Below are 16,835 nucleotides of genomic sequence, written 5' to 3'. Positions count from 1 at the left end.
AGGTCCTTGGGGATGAAAAGAACTGACAAAACACGTCACTTGTGCAGCCCCCTCAAGGACGAGTGGTGGCGAGCCTCACAACTCACCCCTTTGTGTGAAAGCTCCGAGTCTGACACGAGGTGTATTCTTTGGGGCATTGTGACAAGAGTGTGGAGTGACAGTAAATACATCCCGCAAGGAAGACTCAACTAAACTATCTGAAGGTGACATGATGTGATGACTGGCGTGTGGTGACCAGCGTGATGACTTGTATGTAGTGACCAGTGTGTGATGCTGATGTGTGATGGCTGGTGTCTCCCGCAGATGTTGATACCCCGGAACCAGACGAGAAGTCACTCATCACGTACGTCTCTCAGCTCTATGAGATCTTCCCAGAGCCGCCCAGCATCCACCCGCTCTTCAACATCGTAAGTATTCCTGCCACAGCATCCTCTTCACTGCAGCATTCCTTTATGATAATTGTTTGGCTGTGTAGCTGATGCAAAATTACACACGAATGAAATGTAGTTGAAAAGAACGAGTTGTACCTGTATGGCGCGGCAGTCGTTCCTTTGTGGTGGTGTGGTGTGATGGTAACCACCCTCTGGTGATCACAGGAGGCGCAGCGCAAACTGGAGGAGTACCGTGAAATGGCGACCACGCTGCTGTATTGGATCCGCGAGCACATTTCCATCATGAAAGACCGACACTTCCCCACCAACACTGTCGAACTCAAGAGGATGGCCCACGAAAGCACCAGGTGAGGCCTCGCACTCCTCAGTCCGCCTACACATTCCCTGAAGTCTCATGGGTGAAAAATTGAAAATGATAACATATCCTGTCATCTGTGAAGTCATGGTGTTAATTTGCATATAATGAATGTTTTCTTTAGATTCCGTCAAGAGGAAGTTCCACCCAGACTGCGTGACAAGAACAGCTGTCAGCGTCTGTACCGAGACATACAGAAGCTTCTGGATGGCACAGGCTTCCTGGAGGAGGAGCTGGCCCCGGAGCTCCACTACAACAATGTGGACTCTGAGTGGAACAAGCTCATGTCCCTCTACCAGGAGAGGGACGACGCCCTTCACGACTCTCTCTCCGGGTGAGTCCGTAACGCCGCGCGCGATACCAACACTGTTTTGTCTTTATCCAGGATGTTGGATAGCTCATGTTTTGATTATGATTAGGTCAAAAATTCCTGGCCTAGGTTGTCGTGCCAGCCTAAACACGCACTAACCAATCTTTGTACTGCCTGTTTAGTGCTGACAGACTTCAGCGACTGGCGGAGAAAGTTCACCGAGAGATCAAGCAGACGGAGATCACCCTGGAGGAAGTCGAAGTCCGCATTGAGGACGAGGCGAGGCGAGTGGAGCGTCTGCATCCCATGGACGCCAAACGTAACTGTGACGCCCTGGATGGGGAGCTGGCGCAGTGTGAGGACACCATCAAGACACTGCACTCAGATGTCAAGGTGCTGCGGGAGGGCAAGTACCACGAGGCCCCGACGCTCCATAAGAGGTAAGCTTTGTTTCTGCATCATGCATGCACGGCCCTCCCAAACATATATATGCCTGTCCTTAATACTTTCATTCCCGCCTTCCTCCTCCTCTTCTCGTCTATGATTCAACTATAAGATAAAAGGCCTTTTTCGCTCTTTTCCCGTCACCTTTATCACCCCTGTTATCTTTCACCACTCCAGTGATCCCCTTCCGTTACTGTTTTTATATCACCTCATGTCAAACCTTGTATCCCTTAAGGTTGTTAACAGACAAACAAAGCAGCATTTCTTCAACTCGCGAAGTAACATTTTCTTCCTTAATGCACCACAACGCCGCTGCTTGGTCCCTGCAGGGTTGTGAAGTTGGAGGAGCGCTACGTGAGTGTGAGGACGCTCTTCGAAAACCGGCTGCTCATCGTGCTCAACAACCGGTCCTTCACGCAGCAGGAGTCCTACACCACCACCAAGAGGATCGTGGTGTCGGAGTCCCGCCTGGTGGAGACCAACGAACACTTCCGCTTCCTGCAGGAGTGCATCAACTGGTGCAAAGATAAACTGGTGAGTACCTCGTATTAATCGTCTCATGAAGGTGTCTGCACGAGGCATTCTTCCTTCTTTACGTACTGTATACACACCTTTACACTGCGCACACTTCACTGAGAAACATTGTTTTTCCCTTTTCAGAAAAAGCTAAACGACAGCGAATACGGCAACGACTTGGCGGCGGTAGAGAAGGAGTATGACACCCACCAGAAGGAGCACAAGATAATCCATCAGTTCCATACCAACGTGGACCAGTGTGCCGCCGCCGAGGTGAGCCAGCCAGATAGCCTGCACTGTGTTGTTGTGCGTAGTACTTCTGATGTTTGCCTCCACTCAGCCCTCCACCATCCGCCACTCACTAGCGGCCACGCTTTGTCTTTCCAGAATAACTTCAGCGGAGAGGAGCACACAGTCTACATCAACCTCTTGTCGCAGCTGCGCAAGACTTATGCTGAGCTGTTGTCTCTGAGCAACAAACGCGTCTCGGACCTGCACAGCCTGCTTGACTTCCTGCAGGCTGCTACGCAGGAACTTATTTGGCTCAACGAGAAGGAAGAACAGGAGCTGAACAGAGACTGGGCCAACAAGAGCCTTAATATTACCGACGTTGAGCGCTATTACGAGGTGAGCACAGCGTAGTCAAGGCCAAGGAGTCAGGGTCGTGTTGGTCATTTGGGGTTTTATCATGTTCTTTACTTCAGTATCTGGTGTTACTGGTGTAATGGCCTCTAATTCGTGGTGATGTGACTTGACTCTGCAGAAGCTGATGGGCGACCTGGAGAAGCGAGAGGTGCAATTCAGCGCCGTGCAAGACCGCGGGAACAGTCTGGTGATCGGCCACCACCCCGCCAGCAAGACCGTGGAGGCGTACCTGGCCGCCATGCAGACCCAGTGGCAGTGGCTGCTGGAGCTGACGCTGTGCCTGGAGACCCACCTGCAGCACGCCTCACATTACCACACCTTCTTCACCGACATTGCCAACGCAGAGCAGTGGATCATGGCGTAAGTTACTGTCATTCTCTGGTTTGCTAATTTTTTGTTTGTTTGTATGCTTCTGATACATGTGTGAAGCGTTTGGAGGTCGCACGAAAAATATTTTAATAAATGTTTGCTTCAGTCATGATGAGAAGCTGAACACAACCTTCTCCGTGACGGACTTCGGGCTGGATGACGGCGAACAGCTGCTGCGCGAGATGCAGGACATGCGGGAGTCGCTGGCCCAATTCAACACCACCGTGGACGAGCTCATCAACAGATCCAAGTCGGTGGTGCCCCTCAAGCAGCGCCGCCAGACGCTGCGCCAACCCACCGCTGTCACCGCCATTTGTAATTACAAAAAGATGGATGTAAGTTGATGAGTTCTGATTGATCCAACCACATACTTGTATTGTTTATAGCCCTCTTGTGCAAGGCTTCCATAAAGCATTTTCCATCATTCTTTTATCAAGGAACAACGTGTATCAGTCATACGACTTTAGAATATATAGGAAAAAATTGAGCATTGCGTTGGTTCCCGCATAGATGAGCATCAACAAGGGCGAGCGTTGCACCGTGCACGACAACAGCAACAGAGTGAAGTGGAACGTGGTGACCAGCTCGGGCGCCAGGGGCATGGTGCCCGGCGTGTGCTTCACCATCCCGCCCCCGAACCAAGAGGCCATCGACGCCGCCGAGAAGCTGAAACGCCAATATGAGCGCTGCATCGCACTGTGGCAGAAGAAACAGCTGCGCATGCGCCAGAACATGATTTTCGCAACCATCAAGGTTGTGAAGAGCTGGGATCTTGCTCAGGTAAAGTTCACTTACTGACTGATGATACTGATGCCTTTATCATGAATACTTTGAGTTTATTAATTTATTGTGATGCAGTGTTGTTGTTGTTGTTGTTTTCTAAGTCTTTTGAGTTTGATTTTTAGTTTTTTCCCATAATTAAAAGATAATACATCTTCCCTCTACAGCCTATGAAATGATAATTCTTTTATTGTTAGTTATTCCAGTAAGTAATAACACGATTGTTTTCTTTTCCTCGGCAGTTCATCGCCATGGGAGCCGATCAGCGCAACGCCATCAGGAGGGCACTCAACGAGGACGCCGAGAAGCTGCTGCAGGAGGGCGACCCCAATGACCCACAGCTGCGCCGCCTCAAGCGGGAGATCGATGAGGTCAACCGACTCTTTGACGAGTTCGAGCGTCGCGCCTCCGGTGAGTCACTGTCGCTGTTTCACTGCAGTGTTGTGTGTTTGTTTGTTTGTTGTTCATTCTTCCACTGCTTTAAGGTGAAGTGAAGGCATGTTTTATTCACGCCGCGCTCGTGAGCGGCGTCAACGCTTCACTTGTTCTGAATGCATTGTTGGGCTTTGAGATCCTCAGGCCCCCGGCTAGACACGCCTCGTTCAGGATGGTGGTCTCGTGTGAACGGTCGTTGGTCCCTCCCCTCTCAGCCACGTATTTTCACTCCACGAGACTAACAGCAACATCGGAAAAACTGTTTTAAAAAACAGAACCTTCATTGCAGTGAATGTTTATCAGCCGTGCTTTGTGTTCCTGGTAGTCATGCAGCACAAGATTCTTGTGGTTGTGTAATGTTTGCACCACAGTGGTCACTCCTGCTTTAAACAGACGCATAATCCGCTCCTTGTAATTAATCGATGAGGAATCTCATACAAGCAAGCGACAGGTAGCAGCCCTGAGTCATACAGGCACAGCGGCACCGCCTATGGCACCCAGTGCTCGCAGGCCGATGAATCTGGGAACTGCAGGAGGAATTGATTTTACATAGAAAATGGGGACACTTGGAAAGAAGAGATGGCAGCACTAGCGGCGTGAGCTGTCTGGGCGACACTGCTGCACCCTCGTGGCCGCGGCGCCAGTCATGCGGTGCTCTTCAGAACTGCAGTCTTCCGCTTCTCGGGTCCGGGGCGGACATGAGACTTAGTGTGTTGTGTCTAGGCTTTTGTAGCCTTTTGTATCCCTATTGATCTGTGATAGTGAAGTGAGAGCGGAGAAAATGATTCCTCCGAGTGGTGACTTCACAGTCCTGGGACAGGTCTGGGACGCTCAAGGGAATATATTTAAGTGTAAGCTGAACAGCTCAAATGAAGATTGTACAGAATATGTGGAGGGAACAGTGATATTTTTGCACAAGGTGAAGCTGTCAGGTGACTCAAAGGCATGCAAAGATGCAAGCTGTAAGTGCACCTGCCATGAAAGCAGCTGTGACGAGGAACTTTTCCGTGATGCAGCTGATAGCCTTAACGAAAGCGGGTTTTCTTCAGTCCTCGAACCAGATAGTTCAGGTAAAGGATTAATCCAAATAGATTGTTACTTGTACGTAGTCACTATATTTGTGACGTGACACAAGCTATTGATTGCAATCATTTGTTCCCTAAGAGGAGGAATGTTACTCTAGTGGCTCGTAATTTAGGAATAGGTACATAAGTATGCACGAGTATTGCTGAGCCACACCTCGAAGCTGCTTCACGGCCCGCTGGATTTGTCAGTGTGGGTTCGTGACAGCAAGCATCCCTGACACTATATTTGTTTTATTCTCAAAACATGTAAAATACCTATTGATCATCTTTCCAGCGTCACATGAGAAGGCAGGTGTAGTGTCCCGTTGCTCAGGTTAATATAAGTTTACACAGCTCGTGCATAACAGCCGCCCAGCCGGAAGATATAAACAAGCACTTCGGTCCTACCCGCCCCGCCTCCCTCCTCGTGTTTTGCGACATTACTTGCACTTCAGGAATGTGAGTGCGTGGAAGGCAACCCCCATGCGCGTGCTGATAATCCCAATAAGGGCGTGTGGGTGGTAACGTGATGCTTGCCGTGTGTGTGTGTGTGTGTGTGTGTGTTTGTCTGTCTATCCATATCTGTCTGTGCGTCTGTCTGTCCATTTGTGTGTGTGTGTGTCTGTCTGTCTGTCTCCATATGTGTGTGTGTGTGTGTGTTTGTCTATCCATATCTGTCTGTCCATTTGTGTGTGTGTGTCTGTCTGTCCATTTGTGTCTGTCTGTCTGTCTGTCTGTCTGTCTGTCTGTCTGTGTCTTTCTGTCTGTCTTTCCGTGTGTGTCTGTCCCTGTCTGTCTTTCCATATGTGTGTGTGTGCGTCTGTGTGTGTGTGTGTGTGATAAACGTTACCGTAATGGCGTGACCAGCAATGTGTAGGTTAGTTTCCCAGATGGGTAATGACGTAACAAGACAGTTGGGTGACTACGAGGACAGTTATTGGAGGAGGTTAAGGTAAAGGTCCTCAAAGGCTTTCTTGAGGTAAAGGGAAGGAGGAGGTGCGGACGTAAGGTTAGTTATTGCGTGCGTGTTTTTTTTTTTTTTGTTTTTTTTTTCTTCTTTCTTCTTTCTTTCTTCGTCTTTTCTTAGGAATGCCCTGTAATTACGTTTCTGCATGTGCATCGATTTCAACTGCTGTTCAGGTTCATGTCTGGCAACCTTGACCTGACTATTGAACCAATGAAAATAACCAACCTCGCCAAGTCACGAGACGAACGGAGCCGGCGAGGCGGGGAGCCAGCCGTTGTGTCTAGGTTTTTCTTCCGCCCTGAATTACTAATGATGATTAAAGGAAAGGTGATGAGCTGAGTGTCTTGCAGCAAGGACCATTGTCTCAAACGTCTTGGCACCTGATCTCAAGTGCTTTTGGTTGTCTGTTTTTTTTTTTTTTTTTTTTTTTTTGGGGGGGGGGAAGGGGCGTTTTCGTGATTTTACTGGTATATGACATCCCTATGACCATCGAAAATAATCGTTAGGGAACCCAAAGCGTTTAAGAATACAAGCTTTAACTTAGCCTAGTTTCACCACTTGTTGTTGTGTTCTGCAGAGCCCAAGCCTGGAGCAGTGTTGGTGGAGCAATGCAACAGTCTTAAGGAGTATCTGGACTTGATGGAGAAGATGCTGATCCAAAGGTGCCTTGCTGGTATCCCGCGAGACCTCGATCTGCTGGAGCAGCTCGTTATCGAGCACAAGCAGTTTGAAAATGACCTCTCGTCGCGGGAGCTGGAAGTGAGTGCACCGTACAGATTTTCTTGCCCTCATATTCCAACAGATGTGGTAGGAATGTATAGAACTCCTGATGGTATTGTGACGCGTTACCTTGCGTGAAATCATGACAGGTTGTACAACTGCATTAAGTGGATTTTGCCCTTTTCTTCAGGTTGAAAGTATACAGAAGAACTACCAGAATCTGTCGCGCCGCACGCCCGCCATCCAGCGCACAGTGGAGTCCATCACACAGCAGTGGGACCGCATCTGGGCACTGTCCCACGTGTACATTGAAAGGTGCGACTTCCTCTTGTTGTGTGCCTGGCACGTTTGTTACAGTAGATGTATATATGGTGCAGTTTGGCATCAGATTATTTTATTTATTGATAAATATGAATATTGCCATGGTGTAGTAGTAGCTTGAGGTGTCTCAGCCCCTCACGTGCGTGTGTTGTGTGTCGCAGGATGAAGTGCGTGGAGATGGTGGTGACGGGCATCGAGGAGGGCACGCAGGTGGTTTCCGAGATCGAGCTGAAGCTGGCCGAGCACCAGGACCTGCCCGATGACCTGGACGACCTCGAGAAGGAACACCAGGAGCTGCTCCTCATTCAGCAGACCATCCACGACCACCAGGTAGGAAGGTCGTGCGAAGCAAGATTGTTATTCTGAGGTTTTCGTTTTGTGGGATCCAAGTCATGCTTTTCTTATGTACTGAAGTCTAATAATGTTTACAAATATACATTTTTTTTTTTTTTTACTGTATTCTTTACTAAAACTTGAATTGGCCATGAAATTAAGGACCATAATTCCGTCTTGAATTCTGATGTACAGTTAGTGGTTAATCAAATATGACCAGGCATCCACTTTCCCCACAGGCGCTGATCGACAGGCTGCTGGAAGAGTGCCGCAACGTGCGCACTCTCGTAGTCAAGTCTCGCCCCAGCCAGAAGATCCATCCCGACGTGGACAAGCTGGAGGAGGACGTGAGGAAGCTCCGCATCCGCTGGGAGAACATGTGCTCACAGATCATTGAGAGGTAATGTTCAGAGATTTGGTGAAGGCAGAGTGGGAAGCAAACTGTCGTTGTGGGGTGTTGTGGGAGCCTTTCTTCCTGCTTACCGATGTCTCGCTTGTTATAGTCTGTCGTCATAGTTGTTACTGAATGTTGATTAGATACATGATGGACTTGAGTGTTTATAGTTATGTACCGTTAACAACCCCCTTTGTAATGCCATTCTCAGATTAAGAAGCTGCGAGGCTGCTTGCGAGCTTCTTACCAAATACCACAATGGCCATAACGTTGAGAAGAGGGAGATCAACCACCTGGAGGACGGCCTGCGCATGCAGAAGATCGAGGACCTTGGTCCCTCCGAGGCCGAGCTTGAACTAGAGCGGCTGAGGGTAAGATGGCCCTCTGCAAAAAGCCAAAGATCTATTTTCCCTTTGTCTTATCTTCCAGCATTTCTTAATACTATCAGCAACAAACTCCTCCTGATATTAATTATTTCTATGGAACATTCAAATATCTCCTCGTCTCTGCAAGGAAAACTGGGTCCTTGCCTATCCTCTTCACTCATGTTTCCTCTTACTACTAACCCATAACCCATGTACTCCCATACACCCTACCCACACCACCCACCCCTCCCCACCCCACCCCACGCCCCGACCCCCGATCATCTCCCGCCCACTCCCGACCCTCGCACCGCGCGCGCCGAGCCCCGAGAAGACCCTTTTCTCTTCCAGGACAATTTTGAGGAGCAAGAATTTAACATGCTGTTTTGTTTTCAGGGAATGTATAACCTTGAATGCTTTTCCTTTCAGGGAATTTTAATCTCTTGTTTTCCAGGTACAGTGTATTAATGCATATGCCTTTTCTTTACAGAGTATGTACATGAAAATTATAGAGAAGAAAACAAGCATTGAACATGTAAATATCCTTGGCGGCCGATTCATACGGGAAGCCAAGGTATGTTTCACTAGAGGCACAGCTACACAATTACATTTTAGCACAAATTCACAGTATATGCACTGCCACCAAACATTTGATTACTCAATACGAGTTCATTCCAGATTTTTTTCAGGTGGTGACTATCTGAAGTCTCCTGTACATTCTCTAAAATTTAATTTTCATCACTCAATGCATGCTATTCCTTCTTACAGGATAACAATGAGTAATGAATTGGCATGTAAATATACTTTAATGGTAATAATGTTGGTTTAGTTTTGATAACTGCTTATGGTGGCTTAACTCTCTCCCTGTCGCATTTCTTCCCTCAAGCAACATTCCTGTGAACCAAAGTAACGTACTAACAACCACTAATTCACAACACCTTCTGTAGATCTATGACTTGCGCCTGTCCCAGTACAAGGCCAGTCTAGAAGAGGTGCACCCCAGCCTGGACGCGAGCCTGAGCAAGAGGCCTCGCATCCAGAGTGGGGGTGACAATGTCATTCAGCAGCTGGACAAACTCAACACTCAGTACCAATTCGTCGCTGATGAAACTTACGACCGCATCGCCAAGATCTACAACCGCTTCCAGCACGAAAAGAACTTTAATGTAAGTATATTTCTGGTCTTAGTCTCACAGATGGGTAATGCTTATCACGTAATGTATTAATCAGCAATCAAATATACTTATAAACATTTGGAGGATAATCAGTACTTACCATTTGCTGAATTTACCGGCAATCTTGCTAGATCTTGAAGGTGTAACCTTAACCCTCAACATATGCCCCTGTAATAAGAAGGAAGCACCTCTAAAGATTTAGTTTTCAGCTCCTGCAGCTTCTGTGGACGCCTCTTCCTGTAATAAGATAAGTACTTGTATGTCTGTATTTAGATATGTAATTACAATCACCTGGCGGCCAGCTGCACTTCACCTTCACGAGGCAGGATCGGCAACACACAGGTACAAGCCAAGATTTTTGTTGCCCTTGACCAGTGTCCCTCCTACATTAAAAAAAATAAATAAAATAAAATAAAATCGTTTGGCTTCAGAGATTAACCATACCAGAGAATCTCTGCAATGACCTAAGTATATAATGTCCAGTTGATTCTTTCGCTTTAATGGACGACCACACAGTAGTGTATACGAAGAGGAATTCTCATTTTACTACTGAAAATTGTATAGATATTAATATTGTTAGAAGATTCATGAAATTTCGCAACACTTGGATAGGAGCACTGAAACAAGGCAGTCAGATTTCCCTGCAGTAAAACCAGGTGTTCACGATGCAATGAGGAGACTTCCCCATTCTGTCTTACGTCTGTTGTCTTCATGACGATGGTAACGAGACTGTCTAGAAGGTACGAGCCTGTCATCACACTTAAAGGAATAGGCAGCGAAGGAACACGACCTCCTGGTTTATAAAAGTTTCACCCACAAGTAATGGTGTGAGAAGGTCTCAGATTTGCGGGACAACACAGAAACAGCTTCTGAGTATGGCAGAAAGGAAAGCGTGTGACATTGATTAGTAGACAGTCAGCCATTTTGTGAGTCTTGACCGTGAAGCGAACATTTCAAATCCCTACTGCATTTCATTAATGAATAAACAAGTTTTTAATCATACGAGTGGAATTATCGAGTTAAAAAAAAAAATGGCGTTACATTGACAGCGTGAATGAGGAAAAAGTTTCTTGGAAGATAAGGCAGCGCTTCCCCAGCCGACACACATGACCTCATTGTTGCGGCGACATAATTTATTGAGGAAGGAAAAAGAGAAAGGCGACTATTTATAAGCAGAGGTGGCACGTCAGGCCTGGTGGAGGCGCACACGAGCCTTGACGTAAAGCAATATAGAGGGAGTGGTTGTACTGTTTGGATAGTTAGACTAAACATAGAAGGAAACACAATAGTATATTAAATCACTCAGTAATATTAAATTAATTCCACGTACATGAAGATTAAAAAATTAAGCCATCGTTTGCATGTCTGTTCCTCTCGTCATTCTCGGTGAGTGAACTCCGTAGAGATATATGTGGAGATAGTAAAGAGTTCAGGAAATCATTTATGTCCGCACAGTATATGCGGTGTGTGTGTGTGTGTGTGTGTGTGTGTGTGTGTGTGTGTGTGTGTGTGTGTGTCGGAGGTTAAAATATATATATTAGTCACATTCCTGTATATCTTCTTTGCATACGTATATTTTCATTGAGATGCCGTGTCTCAGTCTTGGCGTCTGGCAGTGGGGAGGACAGGTAAGCGGCAGGTGCAGGTTGGCCAGGTCTGCAGGTAATCGGAAGGGATTTTAGCGAAAAACCAAGCCTTATAAATTACCTTGACAGGTAAGTTTGGGCTTAACGTATGATACTGTCACATGAAATAAGGCTGCTGTTGATGTGAGCACGCCTATTAGAAGCATTTGTTGTACGCTGGTTGGCTAAGCTTTGAACTGCGTAGAAAACCAGTCACCCCCACGAACATCAATATTTATCCCTTGATTACATACAGAACATTTAAATGCAGCTGGTAATGTTATGTTCTCCTTAAAGGTCTTAAGACAACTAAAGTAAATCATCACAAAGATCTGATGGATTGAAATTCAGAAGGGCAGGGGGGGAGGCACCTCATTGTTTCTTCACACTTGTAAGCGACACCATCAGCTTACAAATGTACGAGTTACTGCTGGATGAAGGCTTCCCCAGTGGTTAGGATGGGTGTTGAGCAGGACACCACGCCTGGCTTAAGGTGTCTTAGTGGTGTGCTGGAGTTGGAAATGAGACAATCTCAATTTGTCCACCACCTCGCGGCATCAAGCCTAACCCTCTTTATCGCTGAGGAAAGCCTTGGCCCAGCAGTGAATTCTTATAAACGGATGGCGATTATTCTCAGTGGTGCGCGCTTATAAATGTCTTTGCGGAGAAAATGTCGATAATAGTTACAGAAGACGGGAATGGTACTGCTCTGTTTATAAAGAAAAACACGATCTTTAGTCCATCTTCACGAAACATTAAGATTTGAATGCGTAGAAATGTGGCAAGGAAGATCACAAACCCAGGATGAGATGTCTTGTATGAATACGTACTTTCATTAAGAAACTCGAGCACCAACTGTAAGTATATCTGATTCTCCTCTAATTTGATCTGACATGGAATTTAGTTAGAGATCAAGAAAATCAAGCTTTCTCATATAGTCATATAAGTACAACGACAAGCGTGTCTGTATCGAGTAACTGATCGCATCGCAACGGGCCGAAGAGAGAAAATCATTTGTTTCATGGCCAGACAGCGAGCAAGGTTGACTCTCTCTCTCTCTCTCTCTCTCTCTCTCTCTCTCTCTCTCTCTCTCTCTCTCTCTCTCTCTCTCTCTCTCTCTCAGCATCCCGTACACGCCTCTTGCCCAGAGAAGTAAAGGATTTCATTATCACGCAATTATTCAAGCCTCGTTGGCAGACCAGATGACCCACGCCCTGCTAATTGTAATGCTGCTCAGCCCGCTCGGGAAGAAAACTTGGCACTGGTTTAGTTAGTTTTACGTGACGGAGATGAGCATTGCGAGCATCAGAGTTCAGTTATCTTGGCTTTGCTCATGATCGTGTTTAGTCTGGCGCTATGTGACTCTTCAACTCAGATGAATTAGTTACCAAGCAGTCGTTCTTAAATTCGTCTTAATGGATCTTGTTCATATTTGTGAATGAGTCTAGTGTTGCTCGTCTCTCTCTCTCTCTCTCTCTCTCTCTCTCTCTCTCTCTCTCTCTCTCTCTCTCTCTCTCTCTCTCTTTTACGGTAAAGTGACTGTGGTGCACATTGTCAGTGACCAGGATGATATAAACTCAACACGGATATCATTTTACTCAATAGTCTTGCGTGTAAATGTTAAGCAAAGTGATTGCATTAGCACAAGGAGAAGAGGAGAGAGAAGAAAAAACGAAAACAAGTATGCATTTACTTGCAGAGGGAAGAATGTATGAGTTCAAGAAATATATAAGCGATAACTGCGAGAGTGTGTGTGTGTGTGTGTGTGTGTGTATAAGGAAGAGGTCAGTGCTAGAGAATGCAAGAGTGAAAGTGGGCAGTGCAGCGCGTGTATGTGACACAGTAGTGAAGGGCGGAGTACCTCGCGCTGGGGAGTTGATGACGACACGAAAGAAAACTGTGCGACCCATGAAAGGAAGTGCGAATTATTCATGTTTGGAGTTTTTATTAAATCTTAATTTTCATTTCACCACAGTCATCAGGATTTGTTGCCCAAAGTAATTTTCACTACGTGTTAATCGTGGCGCTGACGAGTCGAGGAATGTAGCGACCCTTGACTGCGGAAATGACATAATCCCCCGACTTGGCTGACGGGTAACTCACGGATTATATTACGAAACAGCGCTGGCAACCTCTCGAAAAGCAGCAAGTGATTCATGCTGCAGCGAAGGATGAGGAGTGATGGGCATACTCGTACTCTTTACTTATGCGCCATGGATAATGAATGATCTGTATTTGGCGAGGACAGACATCCATTCTTGAGTGGCCCCCTTTCGTCTGTGCGTCTGTATCGACAACTTGATATGTTCGTTCACTTGCTTTACTGGTGTAATTCGATGAAGACTTAAGAGTAAGACTTTTCTTTAACAATAACCATTATTTAGTAGTTGTGGGTGAAGAAAGTCGAGTAACTGTAGATAAATTCAGGAGCCACCACACAGGCACAGGTGGCTGGCTATCTTGGCACTGCTTTGAGTAATGTAACTGTGGGTGACGGTCTGAACTGCGGTGAGAGTGGTGCACGTCACTCCTGAGGTCACGCTCGAGGTTAGTGATGATCCAAACTGAGGGTGAGAGTGAAGACGAAGTAATATGGAATAGTGTCTGGGCAGAGTGGCGTGGGGGAGGGGCGAGCGTGGGCTGCGGGGCGGAGTGCTCTGGACTGGAGCCCACAACTAACCGAATAAGGCTGCGGGCCAGACGACCCTCACCTACTGCTGCGTCCCGTCACCAACGCACCAGCAAACCAACCAAACTTTCGGCCTCGGGTGTTACTGGCGCCGGACGTCACAAAGACAATGTACCGCATATCCCTCAGACAGAATAGTCAGATGACACTGTGATGTAATAAAGCAAACAAAGGTTGTGTTAATGAAGGACTTCTTGATGCAGCATAAGTAATCAATTCGCCTTATTCGCTTCGAGTCGTTTTTTTTTTTGAGGGGTATATTTTTCCCCTTTTAGTGAGTAATAGTGTGTTTTGTTATTAGAGGGTGGTTATTGGGGCGAGTTAATGCGCAGAGGTGTCTCCGCTGAGAAGTTATCATGAAGACTGGATTTGATACATATAAAAACATCAAATCATAAGAGCGTGTGTAGGTGAAAAGAAGTAGACGTCAGTGGAAGTAGCGAGTGAACCGCTTACACACACACAGCATCTAGGTGCCTTTTATTCGGATTGTCATTCATTCTGTTCTCTCTTACTGACATGGTGTTCGCCTCGTGCATCAGCTATCTTGTCGCTGACGGTATGTCTAACTAATCGACCTCGAAGGCAGACAAAAACAAGCTAATTGTAATGCAGGAAATGGTGATCGGTAATGTGGGCGTTGTTCATCTCGGCCTTAGCGACACCTTGTTCGTGACGTCACAGGGTGTAGGCGGATACACACACTTTGCTCCTCCCACATTTTCTTCATTAAGTGTGTCACAAAGCTTTAATGGGTATTACGAATATACTTTTCTTGAAAATGACGCCGCATACAAGCTTTGTTGCTAGAATGGCATGATGTTCACCAAGACATTCCATAGAACGGGCCTGTAGTGAAGCAGGTGTGTGGGCAAAGGGTGGGCGGAGTCTAGGACGTTGCGGGCTCGGGCAGGGCGGTGCTCCACCAACCACAGCCCAGAGCCCCAATCTAGCTGGCGGAGGCTCGCGTTGCCCGGCCTTCTAAGCTCAGTACCCTGTCAACTCTTAGTAATTGCTGGACAGACTGGTGGCGCGAGAGCAGCTGGCGGCAGTCGGCGGTACTGAGAAGGGAGATAGTGCACGATGGCAGTGGTCTTTGCGAGTGATCAAAGATGATGCTGAAAATAATTGAAATGGTGGAGTGTTGAGATAAGACCTGAAAGATTATCCCACGCACAGCCTTGGAAGGTGACCGCAGAATCAGGGATAGCTTTATATAAGAATGGAGAGGAGCAGCCTTGTGGGGGGATGGAGCTCCTCCTGTGGTGGCGGTGGTGGCAGCGGCAGCATCACCTCCCACGTAATGACCTCCAGCATGGCCAGGTCCACTTCGAGCTCTTTTTCGAGTTTTCGGACAAGTTCACATGTGTCAAGTTCTACAGTATCTAGTAGTTCTAATGTTGTGAGTTTCGGCGAGTCGCGATCTTCCTCGATGAAAAGCGACACCTCCCACCAGCGTGTTTCAACCGTCAGTACGGGAGGCAAGACTGCGGGGCCCTCCACCCTGTTTGGAGTGTTTGAGCCGGACCCTGCCGGCCCGCACCCCGTGGCCCCTTCCGCCAGCCCACACAGTTCCACGCAGTCAAGGTCAAACACGACCAGATGGAGTAGCACTGAGTCAGACATGAAACATCTCCGTAGTCTTAGGAGTTCTAGCACCAATAAGACAAGCTCCTCCAAATCGAATGTTTCCAAGTCTAATGTTAACAACTCATCAAAGTCACAAGCGATCAACACCAAATCCTCCAAAGCGAGCGTTTCTTCCAAGCTAAGTGTGACAAAAAATGATGACCAAGACACTTCAGTCAGGTCATCGGGGTTGAGTTCAGCCAAACCAAAAAGTCTGATTAAATCTAAGACTGACAAGACTGTGAAACTCGGCGACCCTCGCTCGTCGCCGGCATCGCGTCCGTCTAGCACGCGAGGGACTCAAACAAATAAATTTGAAAGAAAGTCAAATAAAGGCAACTCCAAATCTGTAAACACTCGCGACCCCAACAAACACGGCGCGGGGACAGGCACCGCCGCCGCCCACACTAAGCTCCAACCAGGTGTCAAGACAGACCCTAACTCAGCCGCCAGCAAGGCCGAGAAAACCAACATTGATAATGGTGGTCCCAGGGTGCGTTATGGGGAAACAATCAAGAAGGGTGACCGCTCCGTGACTGCCATCCACAATGTAAGTGTTTGAATATTTCTGCGCTGTGATCGAGATGAAATGTGTTATTTAATGAAGCTGTTGTTAACCGAGCACTTCATAGGTTATCTTATCTGCGTTAGTTCCTTGTTTCTGTGAAAGATCCAACAGTTTCGAAAAAAATAAATAAATATTCGTCTAGTTTTGTACGTACTAACGTGAGTGCCTCAGTGTGATCATGATAGCAGACAGTCCTCAAATAGTTGACTTATTTTATTGATATGTGCAATTTAAACCGTTGCCTTACGGTATTCTGAATTTTCACAAATAAAATAGTTCCTGTTTGAAAAATATCGACGTACAAGGGAACGCAGACTTAACGGTGGAGCGGTGTCGGTGTGGCCCAGACAGCGTGGCGCCGCTTTCCCTCCTCGTCCTCTAGTTTGATTACGTAACCGCCCCGCCTCATTTGGGATGGGTGATCTTGTGTGACTTTGTCATTTTATTTTGTGACCTCGAAAACTGAATAGCACCAGTTAGTAATTTGCTTTTTTTTATGATAATGGGGACTTACAAGAGACAGTTGTGACCATGGTTGATTGGTTCTTCTCTCCACAGTTCCAGCTCGAAGACTTGTCTCCCGTAAGCCTTGAGAAAACCTTCCGCACTGAGCTCAACCTTCCCGAGTCCAACCATGACTACTCCGCCCCCGTCATCCTTGAGTGAGTTAGATTTGTGTTTATTCATTATTTATTTTTATATATTCTATTGTACAAGTACACATTTATCCTTAAAACACTCA

General features: G+C 46.9%; 1 protein-coding gene across 50 annotated transcripts in view; it reads left to right on the top strand.

The window, feature by feature from the left end:
* Window positions 1-16,835, top strand: part of LOC135108431 (microtubule-actin cross-linking factor 1-like) — a 262,996-nt gene that overhangs the window by 156,339 nt on the left and 89,822 nt on the right. For 49 of the 50 annotated variants that reach the window (XR_010272264.1, XR_010272265.1, XM_064019426.1 and 46 more), the window contains 19 exons: window positions 304-407; window positions 597-739; window positions 872-1,081; window positions 1,240-1,497; window positions 1,831-2,035; window positions 2,162-2,290; window positions 2,405-2,644; window positions 2,781-3,022; window positions 3,138-3,366; window positions 3,542-3,811; window positions 4,054-4,222; window positions 6,855-7,036; window positions 7,188-7,312; window positions 7,480-7,648; window positions 7,891-8,051; window positions 8,257-8,416; window positions 8,898-8,981; window positions 9,355-9,573; window positions 16,652-16,755. Coding sequence is in view for 48 of the 50 variants with exons in the window: in XM_064019426.1 (XP_063875496.1) it covers window positions 304-407; window positions 597-739; window positions 872-1,081; window positions 1,240-1,497; window positions 1,831-2,035; window positions 2,162-2,290; window positions 2,405-2,644; window positions 2,781-3,022; window positions 3,138-3,366; window positions 3,542-3,811; window positions 4,054-4,222; window positions 6,855-7,036; window positions 7,188-7,312; window positions 7,480-7,648; window positions 7,891-8,051; window positions 8,257-8,416; window positions 8,898-8,981; window positions 9,355-9,573; window positions 16,652-16,755 (3,403 nt within the window). In the remaining 2 variants the exon portion in view is untranslated. Of the gene's footprint in view, window positions 1-303; window positions 408-596; window positions 740-871; window positions 1,082-1,239; window positions 1,498-1,830; window positions 2,036-2,161; window positions 2,291-2,404; window positions 2,645-2,780; window positions 3,023-3,137; window positions 3,367-3,541; window positions 3,812-4,053; window positions 4,223-6,854; window positions 7,037-7,187; window positions 7,313-7,479; window positions 7,649-7,890; window positions 8,052-8,256; window positions 8,417-8,897; window positions 8,982-9,354; window positions 9,574-14,832; window positions 16,076-16,651; window positions 16,756-16,835 lie in introns of those variants that run through there. The other variant, XM_064019450.1, reaches the window with a different exon arrangement.

Source organism: Scylla paramamosain, chromosome 17, assembly GCF_035594125.1.
Source record: "Scylla paramamosain isolate STU-SP2022 chromosome 17, ASM3559412v1, whole genome shotgun sequence".
Lineage (NCBI taxonomy): Eukaryota > Metazoa > Arthropoda > Malacostraca > Decapoda > Portunidae > Scylla > Scylla paramamosain.
The sequence above is the reverse complement of the archived record's forward strand: the minus strand, read 5'-3'. Positions and strand labels throughout refer to the sequence as shown.